This window comes from Miniopterus natalensis, chromosome 9 (genome assembly GCF_054644295.1).
Source record: "Miniopterus natalensis isolate mMinNat1 chromosome 9, mMinNat1.hap1, whole genome shotgun sequence".
Classification (NCBI taxonomy): domain Eukaryota; kingdom Metazoa; phylum Chordata; class Mammalia; order Chiroptera; family Miniopteridae; genus Miniopterus; species Miniopterus natalensis.
The window spans coordinates 21,774,942-21,797,069 of NC_142089.1; the positions used below are offsets into that span (position 1 = coordinate 21,774,942).

The following is a 22,128-nucleotide window of genomic DNA, read 5'->3' on the forward strand; positions in this document are numbered from 1 at the left end:
GTAGGTCATGGTGAGTAGTCACGCCACAGGCATATAACCTTTTTAGCAAAGGGTTCTTGTGCCCTTGTTCCTGTTCTAGTGCACCTAGATTAACACACCTTTGAAATACCGGAGTAACTCTTTTCCAGACCCCTCTTGGCCAGCGAGGATTCAAGGGCTATGGGATTGTCAAGGGCCACCAGAGCAAGGGAATCTAGGGACTTTGGTTGGGCAGCAATGGTTTTAGCCACTTCTTCAGCGATTTGTCCGATGCTGGTGGACAAATTCCTAATTATATTCTGTTGACATAATCTAGCACTCAGGATTAATATGCCGAGTATGCTTTGTCCTATATTGTCTGCATAACCAGCCACCATTTCTCATGATCGGCCTTTGGTCCTGTGGAAATGGTTCTTTGTTAAGGGAACTTATGGAAAGACTGGGGTTCTTATGAATAGATAAAAAAGTGACAAACTGCCCCAACAGGCAACTGTCTACATATTAATGTGCTCATCCTTTAGTCAGGGTATTTTCTCCCACACCAAAAATAAAATGAACCCCGAGGTGCACAATACCCCCTCCCGAGTATTCTCCTTTGTGGATTCATTGATAGGTACGATTCAGAGAATTTTTCCAAACAAGGGTAAAAACATTTGCATGCTTTGCAAAATCCATCAGAGTGGTAATCAACTGAAGGAACAAGTTTGCATAATTTGGTTATATCTTTCTTTTTAATTTTGTCACTTAAATATTTAGAGATCAAGTAAGGAAGAGATGGGGGCATATTTATTTATTTTAAAAAATGTTTTTATTGGGAGAAAAAGGGACATCTGTAATACTTTAAACAAAAATAAAAATTATTTAAAAAATAATAAAAAAATAAATAAAATAAAATCAATAAAGATATATATTTAAAAAAAATGTTTTTATTGATTCCAGAGAGAGGAAGGGAAAGGGAGAGAGAGAGAGAAACGTCAATGATGAGTCATTGATCGGCTGCCTCCTGCATGCCCCATGCTGGGGACCAAGCCCACAACCTGGGCATGTGCCCCTGACCAGGAATCCAACCATGACCTTCTGGTTCATAGGTCAGCCCTTGCTCAACCAGTGAGCTATGCCAGCTGGGTGAGGTGGGGGGCATATTTAAATTTAAATTCAGTGGAGACAACAGAGACAATGAATAAAAATAAGCAGAGGGCAGATGTCTCTGGTTTTTATTTTATTTATTTATTTATTTATTTTTATTTTTTACGATATCTTTATTGGCTTCAGAAAGGGGACAGGAGAGGGAGAGATAGAAACATCAATGATGAGAGAGTCACTGATCGATCCCACAACCCGGGCATGTGCCCTGACCAGGAATCGAACCCCGATCGCCTGGATCCTAGGTCGAAGCTCAACTGCTGAGCCATGCCCGGCCGGGCTCTAGTTTTTAAATAATGTCTACCTGAAAGGCAAAGTTGACATAGGTTGACAGTGACATTGGGAACAGTATTAAAGTTGGTAACTGGACCAACAAGTGGCAGGTATTTGTCTTTTATCAATTTAGGGTTTGGGTGACTTATCCAACAATCAGTTAAATTTCCTACCTTAGCAGCACTCTCAGAGAGTTTTAGTAAATTATTGTCTTTCCAAGCATTAGAGAGAGAAATGAGGGAGAGAGTAAGAAAAGGAAGAACAGCCCTGATCAGTGTGTCTCAGTGGTTAGAGCATCAGCCTGCACACTGGTCTTGGGGTCCATTCCGGTCAAGTGCAAAGACCTGGATTACAGGTTGGATCCCCACCCTGGTTGGGGCTCGTGAAGAAGGCAACCAATCGATGTGTCTCTCTCACATCGATGTTTCTCTCTCTCCCTCCCTTCCACTCTCTCTAAAAAAAAAAAATTAAAAAATTAAAAAATGGAAAAAATATCCTCGAGTGAGGATTAACAAAAAAAGAAAGACAGAAAAGGAAGAACAATCTCTAAAATACAGGGTAGCCTTATAAACAAAGACCAGCACGGGATAGAGACGAGGCATTTAAGTTCAGAATCTCTGTAAGAACTGGTGTGACACAGGCCTGGTCCAGTTTCCTCTCATCCTGTTGCCTGGATTTTGGTCAGTCTGAGTTTTGTTTCAGTGATGGGCTGGGAAGCCCATTTGGCCACACAGTCTGGGAACCTTTTTATTATTTTATTTTATTTTAATTTTCAAGTGAGGACATTTTCTCCATTGATTTCTAGAGAGACTTGAAGGGAGGGAGGAGGGGGAGAGAGAGAGGGAGAGAGACACACACACACATTGATGTGAGACAGATTGATTGGTTGCCTCCCACATGCGCCTGGACTGGGGCAGGGAACCTGCAACCAAGGTACATGCCCTTGACCATTGAGCCAAACCGGCCAGGCCCTGGGACCTTTTTCAAACGAGAAACGTGAATCCATGAGTCAACACCATGGAATTAGCAGCACATGGATTGGTCAGAAGTACCTGATAAGGCCCTTTCCAGCTGGAGCTGAAGAGAGCCTTTGGGCTGGTGTCTTCTCCAGCAGACAGAACGCCCGGGCCCGAGGCTCTGAGGACATTCCTTGTCTCCCAGGAGCGCACTGTGATGTTGTAGGGTGTTGATAAGCTCCTTGCAGTAATGTAGGAGATCTCCTTTGGTAAGTACCGGTTGGTGCAGTTCTTCATCTAGGTGCACAGGATGACCTGTGATAGTCTCCAAAGGCAAAAATTTATGTTTTCCAGTGGGCGTAGAACAAAAGTTAAGGAGGGTTCATGAGGGCCTTGGGCCATGACAGACTAAATGCCATGCAAATTTCTGCCAACTGGGAATTTATTATTCCATTGGTTGGTTCTACCAATCCAGAGGATTGGGGGTGATAAGAAAAATGGAAATGCTGATAGATACCCCAAATTTTATAAATGTTTGAACAATCTGTCCTATAAAATGAGTTCTTCAATCACTATTAAGTTCTCCCGGGATTCCTGAAGTTAAAATAATTTTTTCTAATAGGGCCTCTGCTACTGCCAGGGCCATGGCAAGGGAAAGCCTCAGCCGAATGTGAAAACACACCGAGTGTGACCAGCACATATTTACAAGCGTGGGAGAAGGGGAAGCTGGGTAACGTCTAATAGCCATACCTCTAAAGGGCCCATTAATAATGGAAAGTGGCCCAGAGAGGGATGTAACAGTTTCCCAGGGGTAGATTTTGGACAAATTTTGCACATCTGATATGTCTGGTGGGCAAGAGTGGATGAAGGGCCCCAACAATATTGTTTTGCTCATTGGATCATTTTCTCACTGTTTGAAGGAGTTAAATCATGGATGAAGTTTAGAATCTCCTTTTGGAGATCACTGGGGAAGAAAGGGCGGTTGGTAGGGCCTATCTATAAGTATCGGGAAGAATCCAAGGGGCAGCCTGGTTTAATCCATTTCCCCCCTTAATCCTCCAGAAAAATGGCATGAGATCTAGCTAGTGTTTGGTTTAGAGAAAATGAAGGTAGGGCAGGGGTAAATAAGGTTTTTAGGGGCAGAGTTGTTGTTATCTTCTGTAAAGCAGCCGATTTAATTTCCTTGTGTTCCATATTTTGGACAGAAGAATTTCCCTGAACGTTAATAACAACAAAGGCTCTGAAAGTCACTGTGGCATCTGGGAGTGGCAGGACATAGTTTGTTTTTAATCTTCTGTCCAGATGAGGTAGGCAAACCTGGTTGTTTCCAGAGCAAAATCATGGGTCACTCCAAGAGCATATTTGCTGTCAGTGTAGATATTGACGGTTTTATCTTTGGCTAATAAACATGCCTTAGTAAGAGCATGTAGTTCTTCCTGTTGGGCGGGCTTGGCATCAGGGAGAGGACTGGATGGATCATAGATGACTTTATGAAGGGAAACAATGGCACATTTAGCTCAGTAATTGCCATTGGCTCCCCTTAAACAGGATCCGTTGGTGAACCACCCGTAGTCTGCAATAGGAAATGGGGTTTCTTGTATATGCAGTCGTGGGGTAAGGAGTTGGTCAGTCAACATAATAAGAGGAAGTAGGGTGCAGGAGAAAAGAAGGTGCATCGGGTGATAGTAAGGGGGGGTGAAGACAGAAGGAGGACTTTGTATTTGGCGAGAGACAACTAGCAGGAAGGTGCTGAGTACGATAGGAATTAAGGAGAATTTCAACAGAGTGGAACATAGTAAGAGGCGATCCCATCACCATCTTCTCAGTAGCATTATAAGGGTGTAAACAGCCCCAACAGCCTCAAGGCAAGGGGGAAGTCCTCCAGCGACTCCATCTAACTGGTGACTAGAATATCCTATAGGCCTCTTCTGTCCCCGGAGAGATTAAGTAAGAACGCCTAGAGCATTCTCTTGGAGGTCATGAGTGAAGAGGTGAAAAGGGGAGGTTATCACTTGGATGCCCTAAGGTCAGAGCTAAGGTAAGCTGGGTTTTTAGTCTTTCAGAAGCTTGTTGGGCATCAGAGGTCCATTGTAGGGGGTCAGAGGAGGAATTCTTGAGTAGTTCATAAAGTGGAGAGAATAGGAAATGTGGGCTTGGCAGGTTTCTAAAAAATCTCCTCCCAGGAGATGTATGGGAGCTGATGGAATGAATAATACATGATGATCACCAGTAAGAGGTCTCAATTGAAAAGAGGTGGGTAAGGATTTAGGGACTGTCATAGGTTGGTTGGCTACCCTGACCATCTGGATAAATTCAGAGCTCTGGGTAGTTCTGAAAGCATGTTGGGGGTGACAGCGTGGCTCCAGTGTCAATTAGAGCTCACACCAGTTCACCCCCAATCTTTATATCTAATTCCCCTAATTGGTTCATTTTAAGTAGAGGAAATGTCCCCTTAATGTCCCTGGAGCATCCCCAGTCCTGCTTAAAGAATGAGGGTTGGTAAACTTTATCAGGGTTTAGTTATAGCCATTGTTTGTATTTGAGACAGTCCCTTTTATTTATTTTATTATTATTTTTCAATCCTCACCCAAGGATATTTTTTCCATTACTTTTCAGAGAGAGTGAGAGACAGAGAGAGAAATATCGATGTGAGAGAGACACATCAATTGCTTGCCTCCCTCACATGCCCCAGGGCTGGGGATCAAGCCTGCAACCAAGGTACACGCCCTTGGCAGAAATCGAACCCGAGACCCTTCACTCTGTGGGCTGACACTCTGACCACTGGGTCAAACCGGGTAGGGCCAGACAGTCCCTTTTTAAACTGTCCAGGGTATTTATAGAAAAAACAAGTTTCTAATTTTGATTTTGAAGGGCTGACAATTCTAGGGCATCAGTCTCTTTTGTTTTTTAAATTTTTACTTTATTAGTATTTATTTTATGCTGAATTTAGTCTCAGGTCATAAGTTTTTGTTTCTTTAGTTTCTGCTGGGATATATTTTCCTTCTGTGCAACCTCCTCTTCTGGTTTAGGAACAATCTGCTCTTTTTCAGTAGGAGCCTCTCAATGTGGCAGGAGAGCTCATGTATGGGTTAATCCGCCCATGAGCTCTGTAAGTTCTGTGCTGCATCTTGGGAGCTTTGTTCACGTGGATGTGCTCAATGACCAGAGAATCTACACCTAAACCCTTAAGTTCAACATTGCTCAATGCATTTTTAAGCACGTGCAGCAAAAATTCAACGGTATTTTTTGGGGCTAACGACCCTGTGTCCAGCCCCATAGTTTGGCCTGGGCACACCTACCAACTCCACCATTTTAACTACAGAATGGCACACATTGCTTCTGTAAAGTGACATCCTTCAGATACCTGGAGGATCTTTGAATATGCATATCCTTGATGGCCTGGGCAGTTTCACGAGTGTTATTAATGTGAACATGAAGATTCACTTGGCTGGCGTGGCTCAGTGGTTGAGTGTTGACCTATGAACCAGGAGGTCATGGTTCGATTCCCGGTCAGGGCACATGCCTTGTTGCAGGCTCGATCCCCAAGGAGGCAGCCAATCTATGACTCTCATCATTGATGTTTCTCCCTCTCCCTCTCCCTTCCTCCCTCTAAAGTCAATAAAAACATATTTAAAAAAATAAAGTGAACACAAAAATTTGAACCTCTTGATTTGCATGATTTTGTGGGTCAATGAGTAATGAATCATTTTCAGAGGTCACTACTGGCTGCTTTTGGAAAGAGTGGGGCATCTCTTTTTAATTGTTGTAGTTGGAGTACCAAGCTTAGCAGTCTTCTCCTGATAATCTAGGGCTGTATAGCCCTAGGTTCCCAGTCTTTCTCTAAAGTCTTAGGTAGCTGGTTAGCAAAAGAGGCTATATCATGGGGTTGTCTTGAGGCCCAGTTAAGATCATGTTGTTTTACTAAAGTACTGAAGGCTTCAGAAAAGCCAGCCACAAATACAGAATTGAACAGACTGAGAGTTTCATCATTCAAATTTTTTATCCCCAAATTTTGTTGGAAAGTCTGTTCAGATCTATCAAAATAGTCAAGAACAGGCTTGTCCCTTTTTTCTGTATAGAAAGGTGTATGGCTTTCCAAATGACTTGACAAGGAAAAATTTAGGGAATAACTCTTAATTTAGTGGCCTGTTGTTGTGCCTTCTCAAAGCCCTGGGCACCAGTTAATTTAAAGTCCTCCAGAGGTTCATTCCAATCACTGGCCAACAAAAATTTCTAGGCTAAACATTTCCTACAAACATGCGAATAAGTTGATAAAGATTAGAAAAACCAGGCTGCTAGGCATTGATAATGAGATTGAAATGCTGTTCAAATTCAAGGGAATTAATCTCAGGGTCAGGGAAGTCCTTTACTAGAGTCATAAATTCGGATTTAGTCCAAACAGGCATAAGAATTTTGGTGGTCTCCATCATCCGATTCGACCTTAAAAGGAGCTATTATGTAAGGGGGAGGAAGGTCTGGCGCATTAAGAGAAGTAGAGATAATCAGGAGAGGAAAAACAGAGACGTTCGGAAAGAGCAGGAAAGGGGGGAGAAAGTGGGGTGTGAAGTGGGAGAGCTGAAGAGGTGGTTTTTCTGGAGGCTTGTTAGTAGGTCTGGCTTCATAATAACATGTGCAAAACTTAGAGGGAGAGTTCCCCCATGGTTCCTCTTTAACTTCATTTCACAAGTGCAAATTCCCTTTTCTAATTTATCAAGGCGTTTGTGCAATTCAGAATTACTCTCTTTAAGAGAGGTGATAACAGGTTTCCTTTAGCACTCTCAAGGTATCAGTTAAAGAAAGCTTCCCATTGTCTTTGGGAGGTTCAGTATTTTCTTTGTTCCAATTGTGGGTGCAAATAAGCAAGTTTCAAAATTTCCAAAGAGCCCCATCTGGACCAGCAAAATTTAATATCATTCTGGGTCTAAGTGATTTTTGTCCAAAGACCCAGCCAGTTACAACTTTCTGGGCCATAGGTCTTGTGCATAAAGTTGACTGGGGTACCAGAGGGTGGCTGGTCGTTGAAAGAGAGCTCAGAACGTGGGCTTCCCATTTACACTCACCTAATAAAGATGTCCTTTCATCCCCTTGAGTGCCCCTTAAGACTAACTGTCCCCACAAAATTTTATGGACAGAGTCCAAAGAACTATATGGAGTCTGAGCTTTATGGATGAGGTCCCAAGAGCCATATGGACCAAACCCAAACTGAACCTTATGACAGGTCCCTTCCTTGAAATAAATAGAGTCTCTGAGACCTCAACTGAAAGGACACTTACCTGAGGCTCTCAGTACCTCTGGGAAACAACTGAGTGCAAAGGACTCTTGCTGGTGCCGGGGCATTGATTCTGAGGTGGCATTGGGAGGAGAACCTGGGTGCTGCTTCAGATAACCACCACTGCCGCCAAAATGTTAACAAATCCAAAAGGTATTAGAATAAAAAAAGGAGAAACTTTATTCAGGCAAACAGTTTGCAAACTGGGAAGACACAGCCTCCCCTAAACAAGTGAAAATGTGCTCCACCTGAGACAAAGGGGAGGCTCTTTACAAAAACCACTCAGACTGTGTCTTCTCCCTCCTACTGTTTCCCCAGAAGAGAACAGTCTTAATGCCCAACAGCAGTTGAAAAAACACCACCAAGAGCTGGTTCACACTCAGGAGACAATGCTGCTCCTCCTCACTGTGGCTTTGGGTGCTCTACACACTCAGAGAAACTTCTCTAGTAACAAACTATAGAAATGATCCCTGAAAGTATCGTCTTGGGGAGGATGTTCTTTATACCCTAAGTTCCCACCCAGGCTCCTAATTAGGCCCATTTTATGTAATTGAGGTATCCAAATTCACACAGTTCTGATTGGCTGAGGCTGGTCTCAGTCCATCGGTTGAAAGCTGAAGCCAGGAACTCTTTTGTAATAATTGACTCATGCCCTGGCCTGTGTGGCTCAGTTGTTTGGAACTCATCTCATGCACCAAAGGTTGTGGGTTCAATCCCCAGTCGGGGCACATGCTGGAGGCAACCTGTTGAAGTTTCTCTCTCACATTGATGTATCTCTCTTTCTCTCTCCCTCTCCCTTCCTCTCCCTCTCTAAAATCAATGAAAAAACATATCCTTCGGTAAGGATTAGGGAAAAAAATATAATTGACTCAGATGACATAAACAAGGAGGCATAGTGCGGGAAACTGAGAGTTCAATCAGAGATTCTTCCTGGTGTACAGAATATTGGAGAAGCCCCTGCCAGCAGATGGCTGCTAGGCTCTATTTGTAAAATTTGGGTCCTCGGTTGAATATATGGATTCCAACTCAGCAAATAAATTCTTTCTTGGGGTTCACACCAAACGAATCTCTCTTCCTGGGGTCCACATAACTTATACCTCAATAAAGCTGTTTTAAAAATCTGTATAAACTCCTATGGAAAGACAGTCACACAAAGTGAAAAGCCTGATGTACAACAGTATGTATGAAGAGATTATTTCTCTAAGGATATCCAAATACGAGTAAACAGTGGCTGTTTATGAGGAGGTAGCTTGGAAGATCTGGTATGGGAGGGAATTTTTCTTTGTACCCAAAGTATAGTATGATAAGTTCTTGTTTTTTAAACATATACATATATGACTTTTTCAATTTCCAAATAAACTTAAAACTAAAAATGAAAATACATATGCACATGCATGCTTAGCAAAACAACAGCAACAACAAAGAGGCTATAAAATACCGAGAAATTATTAGTGATTTACTTTTGTTTTCTTTACTTTTTGTTTTTAAAGTTTGAAAAATAACATTGAGATAATGACTCTTGTCTTACCTGCTCGTGGGGTGTTGGGAGGGTTATATTTATGTCTAAAAATTTAAGCAAGGCCTCAATGTTAGGGAGAGGACCCCAGGTACAACTCATCAGAGGCTTTTCCTGCACCACTGGCAAAGAGGTGAGAAATTTCCATTCAAGATTGCGGAAGCTCAGCAAGTATCTTTTTTTTTTTTTTTTGGTCAGGTTTGGGATCTATCATATTTTATTGAACATGAGCTCCTGTCAAATGTTAACCCCACCATTATTTTATGTTCCACTAAGAAAGAAAGAAAACAATTGTCAATTAAGCTATGTCACACCTTTGATTATACAATGCACCTGGGTTTCTGAGACGATAAATCTGAAAAATGTTTGTCTTGAAATCGATGACAGTATTGTATCCGCACATCTCTTCCTCTTAGGCGGGAAGCTCACCTTAGCAACACCATTCACCAGACGCTTTCCTTTCCCTAAAACCTGCTTCTTCCCCACTCTGTCCCACCGGTCACCAAGCCCTGTCTTTTCCACGGGTGCTGCCACCTGCCTCCTTCTCTCTCCCCGGGACCACTGCACGAGCCTAGTGATCCTCTCGCCTCCTTGCTTACACATTTCCACTGGCTGCTCTACCTGGCATCTGCCTTTTCATGCCCGGCCTTCTGCCTGCCAGTTTAGTGTCTCGGCACTTCCTCCAAATGAAATTACTGGCTGTTTCCTCAGAGCACCCTATGTTTTTTTCAGGCCTCCAGGCCTTTACACCAGCTGTTTTCTATGCCTGGACTACTCCTCCTCACCAGGTCTTTATTGAGCACGTAGTAAGTGCTGGGAGCGGAGAATGGAGGGGCTGAGCAAGGCAGCCTGAGCCCAGACCTCAGAGGCTGGTGGGAGAGACAAAAATAAAAACATACTCATTAATGACAAGCACCACGGCGGGCGTTCATGAAGGTTTGTGGAAAATGTCAGCAGGGGCCTCGGAAGGTTCAGAATTCGAATAGGGCCGGGGAGGCAGAGCGCAGCGGGCCGGGGCCCTGGCGTGCCAGCGACCACCTACCTGCCTTAGGGGAGCTGGCAGGCGGAGCCCCCTGCACCCCTGGGAAGCGGGAAGACGCCCGCCCACGCGATTCCTGGGAGGATTTCGTATGAGATACATAGAATCGCGCGGTCGGTCCCGCCAGACCCGAGGGCCCCTCCTCCACGGGACGCGAGGCTCCCCGCCCCGCCCCCCACCCAGGAGGCTGCGGGGGACGGCGGGCGCCCCGGGGCGCCTAAGGCCGGGCGGGGGGACGGCGGGCGCCCCGGGGCACCTACGGCCCCGCGTGCAGCCGCCGCCCCCGCGGGTCTCCCGCCTCCGACAGCCCGACCGGGAGCCCAGACCGCAGGCGGCGGCGCGGGCAGAGCCGGGGGTGTCTGACGGCGAGAGGGCAGCGCTCCGCCCCATCTCCCCACTTTGGGGTCCAGCCCCCTTGGCTCATTCCCGCCCTCGCCCTAGAACCGAGGGGGGGCGGGGGAGGGGCGGGGCCGTGACCCATTCATGCCGGGAATCGGATCCAGATGTTCCCGCGGCGCGTGCAGCTGCATCCTTGCCTTTTTTGGCAAAAAACGTGCGGCCGCGAGCGGATCCCGGGCCGCCTCCGCTAATCCTCGGGAAGAGGGGGAAGGGGGTTGAGGGTCTGGGCCCAGACTGGGGATACGCACCGGGGCTCCGCGGGAGCTGGGAAGGGCTGTGAAGGGAGGGGGTGATTTGTACCAGACTGGGGAACCCACCGGCACTCCCCCCTCCCGCTCGGAAACCCCCCCCCCCCCCGGGAGGTAAAAGCCCTTCGCCAGCGGGGGAAGGCAGCCTAAGCCCTAGAGGGACGCTGGCAGCGGCGGCGGGGATCCCCTTTCTCCGGAAAGATTCCCCATCCTGTGGCCCGCAGCTCCCACCTCCGCCCTGCACTGGGCTCTGAAATAGCCTCAGTCTCCCGGGCGGGTAGGAACCTTCTTCCCCCTCCATTCCCGGACAGACACACAGAGGCCTGTGCTACCTCACGCTGCTTTATTGCAGAATCTCTAAGGGGGTGAACCGCTCTCACCCCTCTGCCCATCTCTGGGCAAAATGGAGCTGAAATGAGAAAACACTCAACGAATGCGGGCTGGGCAAAACCCTGTACCCTAGGACCTCCTAACCAGTGAACCCCTGACCTGCTGCCCAAATAGCCCCAGCCTTGGGGACAGGAGTGGAATGGGGGTGGGGAGGGTCAAGTCTGAGTATAGGACTTCTCAGGCACCCCTAGGAGACCTAAAGTCTGCAGAGAAGCCTAGATTGAAGGGGCCTGGGTCCCAGAGTCCAGGTTTAGAGGGCTGGGATCTAGAGGTCTGGTTTGGGCAGGGGGATTGGTCTGGGAACCACAACTCTAGGGGACAGGACTGAGTTCCAGAGAACAGGCTTGGGAGGGGGTATGAATGATAGAGGCTCTGGAAGAGCCCAGGTGTCGGGGCCCTGGGTCAGGGAGTACCAGTCTGGGGACACTGGAGTAGGGAGGCTGAATCCTGGAGCCCAGGGGGTGCCCCAATCTGGGGAGAGGCTGGGTCCCAGAGGTGGTTTGGAAAAGGAGCCTTAGTCCTCAAGCCCTGGTTTGGGAGGGCCTGGGCCCAGGAGTCCTGGCTCAGGGCCCTGCTTGGCTGCAGCCCTGGCACAGCACTTGGTCTCCGTCCGGCACGAAGCCTTGGCCCACCAGGGAGGTGGAGCAGCGGGCGCAGGCGAAACAGCTGTGGTGCCAGTGGCGATCTTCAAAGGACACGTACTTGCCCCCACCGAGTCCTGGAGGGAGGCTGGGAGTTAGCTCTGCAGATGCAGAGGGCGGTCCTGGCCCTCAGCCTCACCCAATCCCAGAGCCCCTGCCCTTGCCTGCACCCTACCCGCTCGGTTATTTGACCCCTATCCCACCTGTGATGGGGCGCTTGCAGCTGCTGCACTTGGGTGCAAAGAGTTCTCCAAAACAGGTCACACAGTAGGGATCATCATCCCGGGAGGTGAACTGCTGCCCTGCCAGGGGTGTCTGGCACCCAGTGCAGACCAGGCATTCTCGATGCCAGGGCTGGTCACGGTATGTCACGCCACCCTGTGTCAGCGTCTGTGGGGGCAGCGTCTGTCAGCAGTGGGGAGTGGGGATTCCCACCCCACACAGAGCCTTGCTCACCCCCACCCACGCATACAGTGGAGACCAGGGCCCCCACCTTGCTGCAACGGGCACAGCGAGGAGCAAACTTGTTCTCATAGCAGGGCACGCAGTAGTGAGCGCCCTTGTCGGGCACGAAGGAACGGGAACCCAGGGGCTGCTCACACCCGCTGCACAGGAAGCAGTGCTCATGCCACGTCTGGCCTCCATACTCCAGCTTCCGGGATCCTGTGGGGAACAGGGGTCCCCCTCAGAAGCTGTGTCCCAAGCTTCTGAGTGCCACCCTCTTCCATGCCCCCACCTTCCCAGGGAGAATCCCCGGTTTCCACAGCCCAAGCAGGGTGGTGTCCATGCACAATGAGCCCCCAGGGCCCCCACAGCATACACTGCACATGCTAACCTCCCCCAAACACTGGACGTGCCGGCTGAGCACATGCTAGGCCCTCATACATTAGACATGAGGGTTTGGCATATGTGAAGCCCCCATATGGACCAGATATGATGGTTTTAGCGCACACGCAAAGCTCCCACTTATACTAGGTAAGCAAGTCTCTGCCCACACAAAGTTCTAATGTTCTGGACATGATAGGTTCAGTACATGCTAAGCCCCTGCATATCCTAATCATGCCCTTCTCCAGACACTCTAAATCCTCACATATGTCTATTAGGCATGCAGCTCAGCACACATGTTAAGCCCTCTGTTTACCTGTCTCTGCACACACCAAGCCCCAATGCACCAAGCATAACAGTCTCAGCATCTCCTTAGCTCCTATATGTACCAAACATGCAGCTCTTCAGACATGCTAAGCCCCTCGGTGTGTCAGTCTGCCCATACACGGTAAGCCCACAGGTGTATACCAGGCCCACCGGTCCAGCACACATTAAACCCTCAAGAATGTACCAAACTTGCCAGTTCCTGCACACGCTAAGCTTTCATGTGTGTACCTGTGCATGCCGGTCTCTATGCATGCGAAGTTCCCAAGATCACATAAGCGCAACAGATGCTACGTATACGAAGTTTCCGGGAACATGCTGCCTGTGTAGGTCTTTACCGTATAAACCTCCACGTATGTATCAGATACGTGTGCCAGTCCCTTGCACGTGCACGAACCCTACACAGATGCCAGGCATGCCGGTCCCACACACCATGAGCCCCCGGGGACATACCCGGCATGACGGTCTCCCCACAGGCGGAGCACTGTGAGGAGAAGGCACTGCAGTAGCAGTCATTGCAGAGCAGCTCACTGTCCTGGCAGGTGAAGGGCTCATCGGCTAGGGAGCGCTGGCAGCGGCAGCAGCGGAAGCAGCCCTCGTGGAAGTGGCGGTCTTCGTAGAACAGCTCCTGCCGGAAGCGTGGCGGGGCACTGGCACCTTGACCTCCTCCCTCCAGCCTCCACCCACTCCCTGGCCTGTCTGGTCTGGTCCTTACCCTCGAGTCATGCCCGATCAGCTGCTGGCACTCGGCACAGGTGTTGGCGAAGGTATTGTCATAGCAGGGTACGCAGTAGGGGCCGTTGTCTGTCTGGATGTATTTGCGGCCATACAGGGACTCACTGCATTTGGCACAGTCAAAGGCCTCACTCATGGTGGCTGTAAGTGAGCTCTGTTAGGGACACAAGGTGCAGCAGGGTCACCAAGAGGGGCTGTGCCTTAGCCTCTTGCAAGAGCCCTTGGCGTTAAATAAAGAACAAGAGATCGGGCACAGAAAATGCTAGGTCAGAGTAGGCGGTGATGGGGCCAAGGGGTGCTCCTGGGAACCCAGGAGTCCTGCATGTTTATTTCTGTATTTAACGGTGGGGGTCAGGAAAAAATCAGGAAGCAGAAGTTGTTTTCTTATCTGGGCCCTGGCAGATCTGGGGGGAGGGGGCTTTTCCTGGGTCAGTGACTCATTTCCTGCCCCAGCCTGAGTTTAGCCTCCACCGTCCCTACTGTCCCCAAGGGGGCAAGAGCAGGGGCAGAGAGCCACCCCATCCAATCCCATATGAACAGTACTCCTACCTTCTCCTGACTCCCAGGAAGAGACCCTTGGGATATGGGAAAAGGAACCCCTACCCAGAGGTCTGGAGTGGGGAGCTTAGGGATGGGAATGGGCTGTTCCTGCACAGCCCCATCCAGGAAACAGTGGAATGTTAGAGGTATGCTGGGAGGATGAATGGTGGAGTTGGAGGAGGCGATGTCATTGAGTCTCACCTCCCAGGAGACTCAGCCCAGCAACAAGGACTTCAGAGGCTCAGCCCAGGTTTAAGCAGGAAGGAAATCCTGCAAGCTGGACCCAGCCAAGCTTCCCCAGCTGGACCCTCTGCTCTCACCCCCTGCTGGGTTTCTGGTCACACCAGCCTGGGCAGCCTTGGCCTGCAACATCTGCAGCAGCTGTAGCAGCCCAGATGGCCAGATGTCAGGTTTTGCCAGCAACAGGGGAGAGAAAAGGGAAATGAGATGCCTGGGGAGGGAGAGGGGAACTGGAGACAGATTATGCAGCGTGCCTCCCTGCCATCTCCTGCTGGGGGGCATCACTCTTGGCAGCATCTGGCAAAACCCAGGAATCTTTCCATCCCCTGGGTCATGATTTCTCTCCTCCTGCCTCTGGGAGAGACAGTTTCTCCCCAGCCTTTCTGATTTCTAAGGGTTTGGGATAGGGGAAATAAAAGGTGAAAGTGGGAGTCACTAAAGACATTTTCTCCCCAGTCAGGCCCCCTCTTGGATGGGGAGTCAGGCAAGGGGGAGCCCTAAGAGCTGTTGCTGCAGACACCCACCCCCCCACCAAACCTCAGACACTTTCCATTTTCTCAGGAACAAAGCATGTTTGTGGGATGAGGTCATCTACACAGCTGCCTCAGGAACAGGAGCATGGGGGGGGGGCAGGGAAATGGGGTTCCTGGTCCCTTCTGCTGCCCCTGATTCCAGTCTCTAGACCCGGATTCAGAGCTCCCCATCTCCAGCCTCCTCCATCATGAAGCCTGCTCTCTGAGGACTGGGATCCCGGAATGGGTGGAGAGGAACCTGGTGAGGACCCATAGGAAGGAGATGTTCTTACAGCTGCAGATGAACCTGGGGAGTACAAAGGAACCCACCAACCTACTCTCTCCACATTAGACCTCAGGAACTGGCAGTCCCCAGAGCCTGCCCTGGCTCAAGTTGAAGGAAAAGCCCTCCTCTCAGCCACCCCCAGTGGGAAATTCTCGCCAACAAGCATTGCTCTGGCTTGGTGTTCAGACTCCAGGCGCCAGCAGACGCCCCAAGCCTGTAGGGTCTGGCTCTTCTGAAGGGATGGCTTGTGAGCTCATAGCTATCCTGTACAATGGGAGGACATTCAGTTCATACCCCAGGCCAGGGCATGAGGCCACCAGAAGCTGGGGTCTTCAGAGTAGGAACTTCTGAGGCAGGGGCTCTGCTGTAGGGTGGAAGGTACCCTCCCTTCTCAGTCCCCTCCCCACCACTCAGACCTGGGTTTCCTCTGGCCCAACATCTGAGGATTGCCTGGGCTGTCAGCCATTGGGCAGCAGGGGGCCACACAGGTGGAGTGTGGCCATGCCTCTGTCCAGGAGTGCCCTGGGCCTTTTCCTTCCTTCCTGGCTTGGCCCTAAACAGCCACTACCTTTCCCAGGCCATGCTAGCCTTGGGCCCACCCCCTGGGAGGCAGTCACCACTCTGAGACAGGGGCACCCCAAATAGGGTATGAGCATGGCTTCTGTTTCCTTCCCAGAATCCCCTAGTCTGTCCAGCTGGGCTCTAATGAGGACAGAGTGAAGGGCACTATCAAGGCCCACCTGTCTCTGCCCATTTCCCTCCTCCCCCTTTCCCTGGCAGGACTGGGGGACTGAGGGAGCCAGTCTTGTGTTCCTTCATGGTGGGGAGGGCTGTGCAGGGGAGACTCAGTTGGCCAGATGGCTCTCAGTCTCTGCCCCCGCCCCCCCCCCCGCACCCCTACACCTGACCTAGACACACATCTGGTGCCTCTCAGAGCTCAGAAAAGCTGGACGTGGTTGTGGCATGTGGTGTGTAGAGGCTTGAGCTGTGAAATAGAAACCTGAATGATCTTGGGCAAGTCACTCAAGCTCTCTGAGCTTGTTTTCCCATCTAATACTACCTCCTACCTCCTAGGGTTACTGTCAGGCTAAAATGTGATGATACTTGGGAAGCACCTTTCAGTTAGTTAGTTGTCAGTAAATGGAGGATATCAGTGTTTTTAATTTTAGCCCCTCCCTCATACTGGGGTCAGACAATAGTTTCTCAGCCAACTGATCCCCAATTTACAGCTGAGCACAGAGGCCAGGGGCAGGGCAGGGGCACACTCAAGGTCATTCAGGTATCAGGGAGCCCAGGAACCCTTTCCTGTTTCTCTTTTTCTGGAAATGCTGCAGTGGTGGTGGAGGCGGTGGTCAGCATTTAAGAGCAGAGGGACATGAGATGCTGGGTGACATCAGAAGTACAGGAGCTGGGCTCTTCTCCCCAGCTGCCAGCCCTCCCATTGGAAGACACCCAGAAGCCTTTCCAATTACCCATGCCAACCGCTCAGCCCTTTTGCACCCCCTCCAGCCCCCACTGTCCATAACCCTGGCCAGGCCCCACAGCTGTGAGTCAGGAACAGAACAGACCCCTCCGCCAGTTCCCTGGAGTTGACAGGAGACTAAAGGGGGGAAAACTGAACTACCCCCACCCCACCCCCTGCTACCAGGCACCTACCCCAAACTCTCCCCTTCCCTCCCCATGGGGCCTGGGAGAGCAGCTTAGGGGAAGGGGGGGGTTGGGAAGCAGGATCCAGCAGCTGCTCTGGGGACAAGAGAGGAACAGTTCATTCACCCCGGGTCCCCCAGGGCTGAAGCAGCCCGTCCAAGATCTGAGTTTAAAAATAAGTTGAGCCTGTCTTAGTGTATGCCTGGGGCTCTTGCTTGATCTCAATCTTACTGTCTCAGGTCCTCTCCTCTTGGGGACTCAGTTGGCCTGGAGTTTGTGTTTCCCCACATTCTTGCTCCCCAATTTTCCTGGCCTGTCCTGGAAGCCGTCAGTGCGCCTCCATTAAATCTCAGGCTCTCCTGCCTAGTGCTGTTCCACTCAGCTTGTGTCTGTGTGTCTGCACACTTCACAGCTGTCTGTATGTTGTGGGTGTCTCTGTATCTCTGACTGGCTGTCTCCCAACAGCCCGCCTCTGTGAATTTCTACCCACGTCTGGTCTTAGTGTCTCTATTGGGAGGAATGTCTTGGTCCCCACCCCACCCCACTTCTCTACCTCTTAGCATCTCTGCATGCTGAGTGTCTCTGTCTCCTGTCTCTGAATGTCTCTACCGGCCTCACAGAGGCTGATTCACCACGAGGCTAAGGAAGCTTAGGCTTCTGGGCCCCTCGCTCGCCCTGGACCCTCCAGGCCCTGGGAAGGGCGCTATGGAGTGGTCACTGGGGTCACTGTTCGCTTTTTCCTAAAATGCTCCACAAAACCTGGGCCGTTGCCTATGCCTCGGGTCTGTGTCTCAGGGACTCCACGTCCATGCTCCGTGCCCGGTTCGAGTAACTCTGCAGCCTCCGGTCTAAGCCTGTCGCTCGGTCCCGGTCCCGGTCTCCCGCTCCGCTGGGCTCTCTGGGAACCTCAGTTTCTAGAACCCTCCGGGTCTCTATCTCCAGGCTCTGGCTTTTCTGTTTCAAACTTGCCCCCTCCCCCGCCCGACTCCCGCCGCAACCCCCGCCGCGCCGGGAGGCTCAGAGCGGAGCTGGCCGGGGGACGCCCTGCGGGGCTCAGCGGCCGCACCGCAGCGGGGGCAGGGGGCCAGGGGGGCAGGGGGGCAGGGGGGCAGGGGGGCAGGGGGGCAGGGGGGCGGGGGGGCCGCCCGCTCCCCCCGCGGCCGGCGCGCAGGGGCGGGAGCCCGGGTCGGAGCCGGGCTCCGCGGGGAGCTCACCTCGAAGCGGGCGGCGGCGGCGGGGAGCGGTGCTCGCGGCGCGGGGGGGAGGATGTGCGGGAAGGCGGGCCCGCGTCCCTCCGCGGCTCCTACCTGCGGGCCCGGCCGCGCGGAGGCCGAGCGAGCTGCCGGCGAGGCTGCCGGCGGCACCGGACCGTGCGGGCGAGTGGGAGCGCGGCCCCAAGCCCTCCCCGAGGAAGTGAGCGCCGGGCCCGCCCCGCCGGACCCCGCCCCCGGCCGCCCCCGGCCGCCCGCGCGGACCCCGCCCCCGGCCCCCGTACCCGAGGCGGGGGCCAGACCCCGCCCCGCCTCGCTCGTAGACTGGGAGCCCGCTCCAGCCCCCCCCAAGCCCAGCCTAACCTGGCTCTCCCAGCCTTCCTCGGCGGCCAGGACCCCGCCTCGGTCCCCTCCACCGAGCTTTTGCTGTCCTTTCTCCCTGCTCCCCCCGCCCCCCGCAACACCCTCCCTCCCCCCTCAGCTGCAAGCGGGAGACTGCTGTATTCAGTGTCAGGCAAGGGGGACAGGACCCAGCCCCCCCAGGTCCATTTGGGGACCAAAGGTCTTCATGCCCTCTTCGTGTCCTTCCCCCCCCCCCCCCCCCAGTTTACCCCCAGGGGTCACACAGCCCCAGTTGGTGAGAGAGGCCTTGACCCAGCCTGGATGAGAGGGTGGTTTTTGACTGCGCTGTCATAGCCCTGTCAGCGACCTAGGTCATCTCTGGAAACATGGAGTGAAGAGAGGATCCCCCACCCCCTCCCAACAGGGCCTTGACTTTCCAAGGGCTTTATTCCACAGCTCTGAGTGGCAAAAGTAGAAGTAGCCGCCTCCTCACCTCCAGCTGCATCCTGGGACTGAGAAGTCCTGCTTAGGCTTCCACAGTGTCCAGGAATAATTTTGGCCTTTGAAGCCCAGGGGAGATCCTAATCCTTGGCCCCATGATTTTTGGGCAGCTCAGGGAGGAGTGTGAGGAGTGTGCATGGTCAGGGCACTCCAGGGGTGGTGGAGGGAAGTGGAGGGAACCCCTCCTTCTTCACCTCTAAAGTTTCCAGCCCTCTGGCTTCCTCTCTGTGCCCATGAGGGAGGACTGGCGCCGCCAGGGACACAAAGCCCCAGCAGGTCTTTGAGGCCATCCCCCCTGGGATCCTCAGGCTTGTCACTAGGAAAAAATAGCCTTGATCTGAAATGGTGGAGAAGGGAGGAGGCAGCTCTGCTGTGCTGTTTGCAAAACAAGAGACAACAAAACCAGTCCTGGAAACCACCTCAGCACCTGGAGTAGAGATTCAGGCTCCCACAGAGGCTCTTCCATCCCCAGGCTGGGTCCAGCCAAACTGTCAGAGCAGAGATTCATTCCCTCCCAGGCTGGGGCTCCTGAGTATCCTCTTCTCCCACCTCTGAATTACTTGCCTGCCTTACTGGATCCCAAGTCACCCCTGAAGCCAGGTTTCCTTTCAAAATTAACTAATTGCTTTCTTATTATGTTGTACTTGATGCCTAAACAGTAAGTGCTGCGAGGGCAGGGAATGGGTCCTTCAAGATCACCGCCCCATTCCCAATACCTACTCCAATGTCTGGATAACAAATGTTCGATGAATGCATGAATGACAGACATGCTTCAGTTTGGATCCCTCCTTCCCCCCTAGTTTGGACCTAGGCACCTGCTATCTGGAATCCAGGGAGTGAACAGCCAGCCAATGTGTGGGCCCTTCCTTTGGGATATGTCCTGCAGGTGTAGGAGACTCCTAGCTGTGGGAAGTGCAGGGAAAACTGTTGGTTTGGAGTAGATGGCAAAAAAGTCTGCTCTGGGGGAAGGGAACAGGTGAACAGCCTTCAGAAAGGAAGGGGTTATGAGTGAGTATGGATAGTGCTGGATCAAAGGCAGAGTTGGGGTCTCTGGTTTTTACTCATGGCTTGAACAGCCTTTATAAGAGCCCATCTTTCCTGAGTTCTTACTTTGCACCAGGCCTATCTGGGCACTTTATAAATATTAATACACTTGATTTTCCAACCACTTTCGAAATGTGTATTTTTATCCCTGTTTTAAGGATGAGGAAATGGAGGCACAGAGAGAGTAAGTAACCTGCCAAGGGCGACACAGCTAATAACGGCAAGCTGGATTCAAATCCAATCAAATGTCAAAACTCCTTATGCCAAAAAAAAAAAAAAAGATGAGGGGCTAAAAATATTAATACTTTTCCTCCCGCCTTCTAAGTTCTTCTTCTTGGGCTAATCAAATTAGCAGAGAAGATTAACAGGAGAGATTAAAAGTTTTTAATATATGTGCATGGGGAATCCACATAGGCATGAAAATTCTAAAGACAGTAAGGCAACAATGGGTATATAAGACCTCTTTGGACAGAGGAGAAAGGGGGGGAGATGGGGTATTAGATTTCTGAGTCTTTTGTTTCTTAATAAACAGCTTAAAATCAATATCCCAAAAAAGCAGCTTCAGGGTGACAAAATTTGGTTCCCTCCAAGAGCTTAACTGTTAGCCTCTACAACCTCTGTAGTCATTTAACTTCTTTAAGCCTCAGTCTCCTCATCTGTTAAGAGTGGCTGTCTTCCTGTCTCACGGTATTCTTGTGAGGATTGGATGAGAGCACACGGTAGATATTCAATATGTGGGACCTCCCCCTACCCCCCACACACTCCCTTTCATAGTCAAGTGTTAAGGTTCTGCTGCTGGACTTGGAGTCTGGAGAACAGAAAAAGTTAGGAGATCTCTGACTTGGCCCAGCCTAGGAAAGGGAAACTGGTGTAGGGCAGGGGCTGTTTATCATTGTTGTTCTTAATGCCTAAACTGTAAGTGCCCCTCCGGTTCCCTTCTCCATTTCCAGCTCCCCAGTGGGCTCACATTTCCCTGCCTGCTCTATTTCCGGTGACCCAGGAGTACGTGCCCCAGGGAGCTCTAGGGATAAGCCACATGGACTCCCTGTTCCTCTTTCCCATCAGTCTCCCCCCTCCCCCCCACAGAACAGGTGTGCCTGAGCCTGGGCTGGAAGCAGAGCCTGAGTGCTGGATGACTAGCCTTGGGTAAGTGAGATCTGGTTATCCTTTCACACACCCCCCTCCAGGAGGTCCACACACACCCTTCCTTAACTTGTGGTAGAAGGGGGCTTGCTCAGGGTCTCACAGCTGTTCTCTTACCTTGGAAGGTTTTCCAGAAGGAGGCCTTGGGTGGTGACTGACAGGCCTCTCATGGTTTCCTCTGGGTGCTGAATCACTCTCTGAAGCTTGTAACCACAAGCCCTTCTTCCCCCAGTGAGAAAACTTCTTTCCTTCTTTGGATATATTGCTCACTCTTACCCTTTGGGCTGCCTAGGGCTCCTTCCCCCTTTCAGTGTGCAGAGTTGCCTTCTCCTGGGTATACCCGTCACTCAATGCCTTCTTCAAAGGGAGTGGCAGGAGTGACTGGGGCTGCCACCTGGTCACTCTGCCTGATGGCTGGGCTTCTTAATCAAGATGAGGCTGGAAAGGTGGGCATCAGCCAGATCATGAAGGGCCTTGTATTTCAATGGTTAAGAAACAAATGAGATGGAATTTTGTTAATGCCTGTGGCCCTAGTTGTGCAAGGCTCAGACTCAGAGGCAGAAAAAAAAATTTTTACACTGCAGATCTCAGCTTTCAGCTTTTTCATGTCCACTGGTCTACTGGACTCACACCTCCAGGGACAGAGATCTCCCCAGAGCTTCTCAGCTGGAGGAGTGAGCCCTGTAGTGTGAAATGGGTACAATTTCAGAACTTGCTGAAGGCTAGCTTTAGGTGGTGGAAAAGAAACCAAACGCCTCTGGAGTGCTCTGCTGTGTCCAACCCTCTCTCTGTCCATACAGTTAGGCTTAGTAATAATAACAATAATAGCTCTAATTGATTGTGAACACAGCGTTTTATTTTATTTTTTTAATATATCTTTATTGATTACAGAGAGAGGAAAGGAGTGGGAGGGAGAGAGACAGAA

The 22,128-nt window shown here is 51.0% G+C and overlaps 1 protein-coding gene and 1 non-coding gene across 3 annotated transcripts; both read right to left on the reverse strand.

Annotated features, from left to right (window-relative positions):
• Positions 1-7,897: 7,897 nt before the first annotated feature.
• LOC148092389 (small nucleolar RNA U3) lies at positions 7,898-8,106 on the reverse strand. The gene has a single exon (XR_015715073.1). It is a non-coding gene; the product is annotated as a small nucleolar RNA U3 (small nucleolar RNA).
• A 3,027-nt stretch (positions 8,107-11,133) lies between these two features.
• Positions 11,134-18,251, reverse strand: FHL3 (four and a half LIM domains 3). 2 transcript variants are annotated; one of them, XM_087820318.1, is made up of 6 exons: positions 18,177-18,251; positions 13,718-13,891; positions 13,456-13,630; positions 12,347-12,516; positions 12,057-12,243; positions 11,134-11,930 (listed from the first exon to the last, which is right to left on the reverse strand). In XM_087820318.1, the coding sequence occupies exons 2-6, from the start codon at positions 13,871-13,873 to the stop codon at positions 11,776-11,778; spliced, it is 843 nt and encodes a 280-aa protein (XP_087676444.1). In that variant the 5' UTR covers positions 13,874-13,891; positions 18,177-18,251; the 3' UTR covers positions 11,134-11,775. The 2 variants fall into 2 exon arrangements, with proteins under 2 accessions (XP_087676444.1, XP_016074227.1); XM_016218741.2 differs by lacking the exon at positions 18,177-18,251 and adding an exon at positions 14,479-15,020.
• Positions 18,252-22,128: the final 3,877 nt, after the last annotated feature.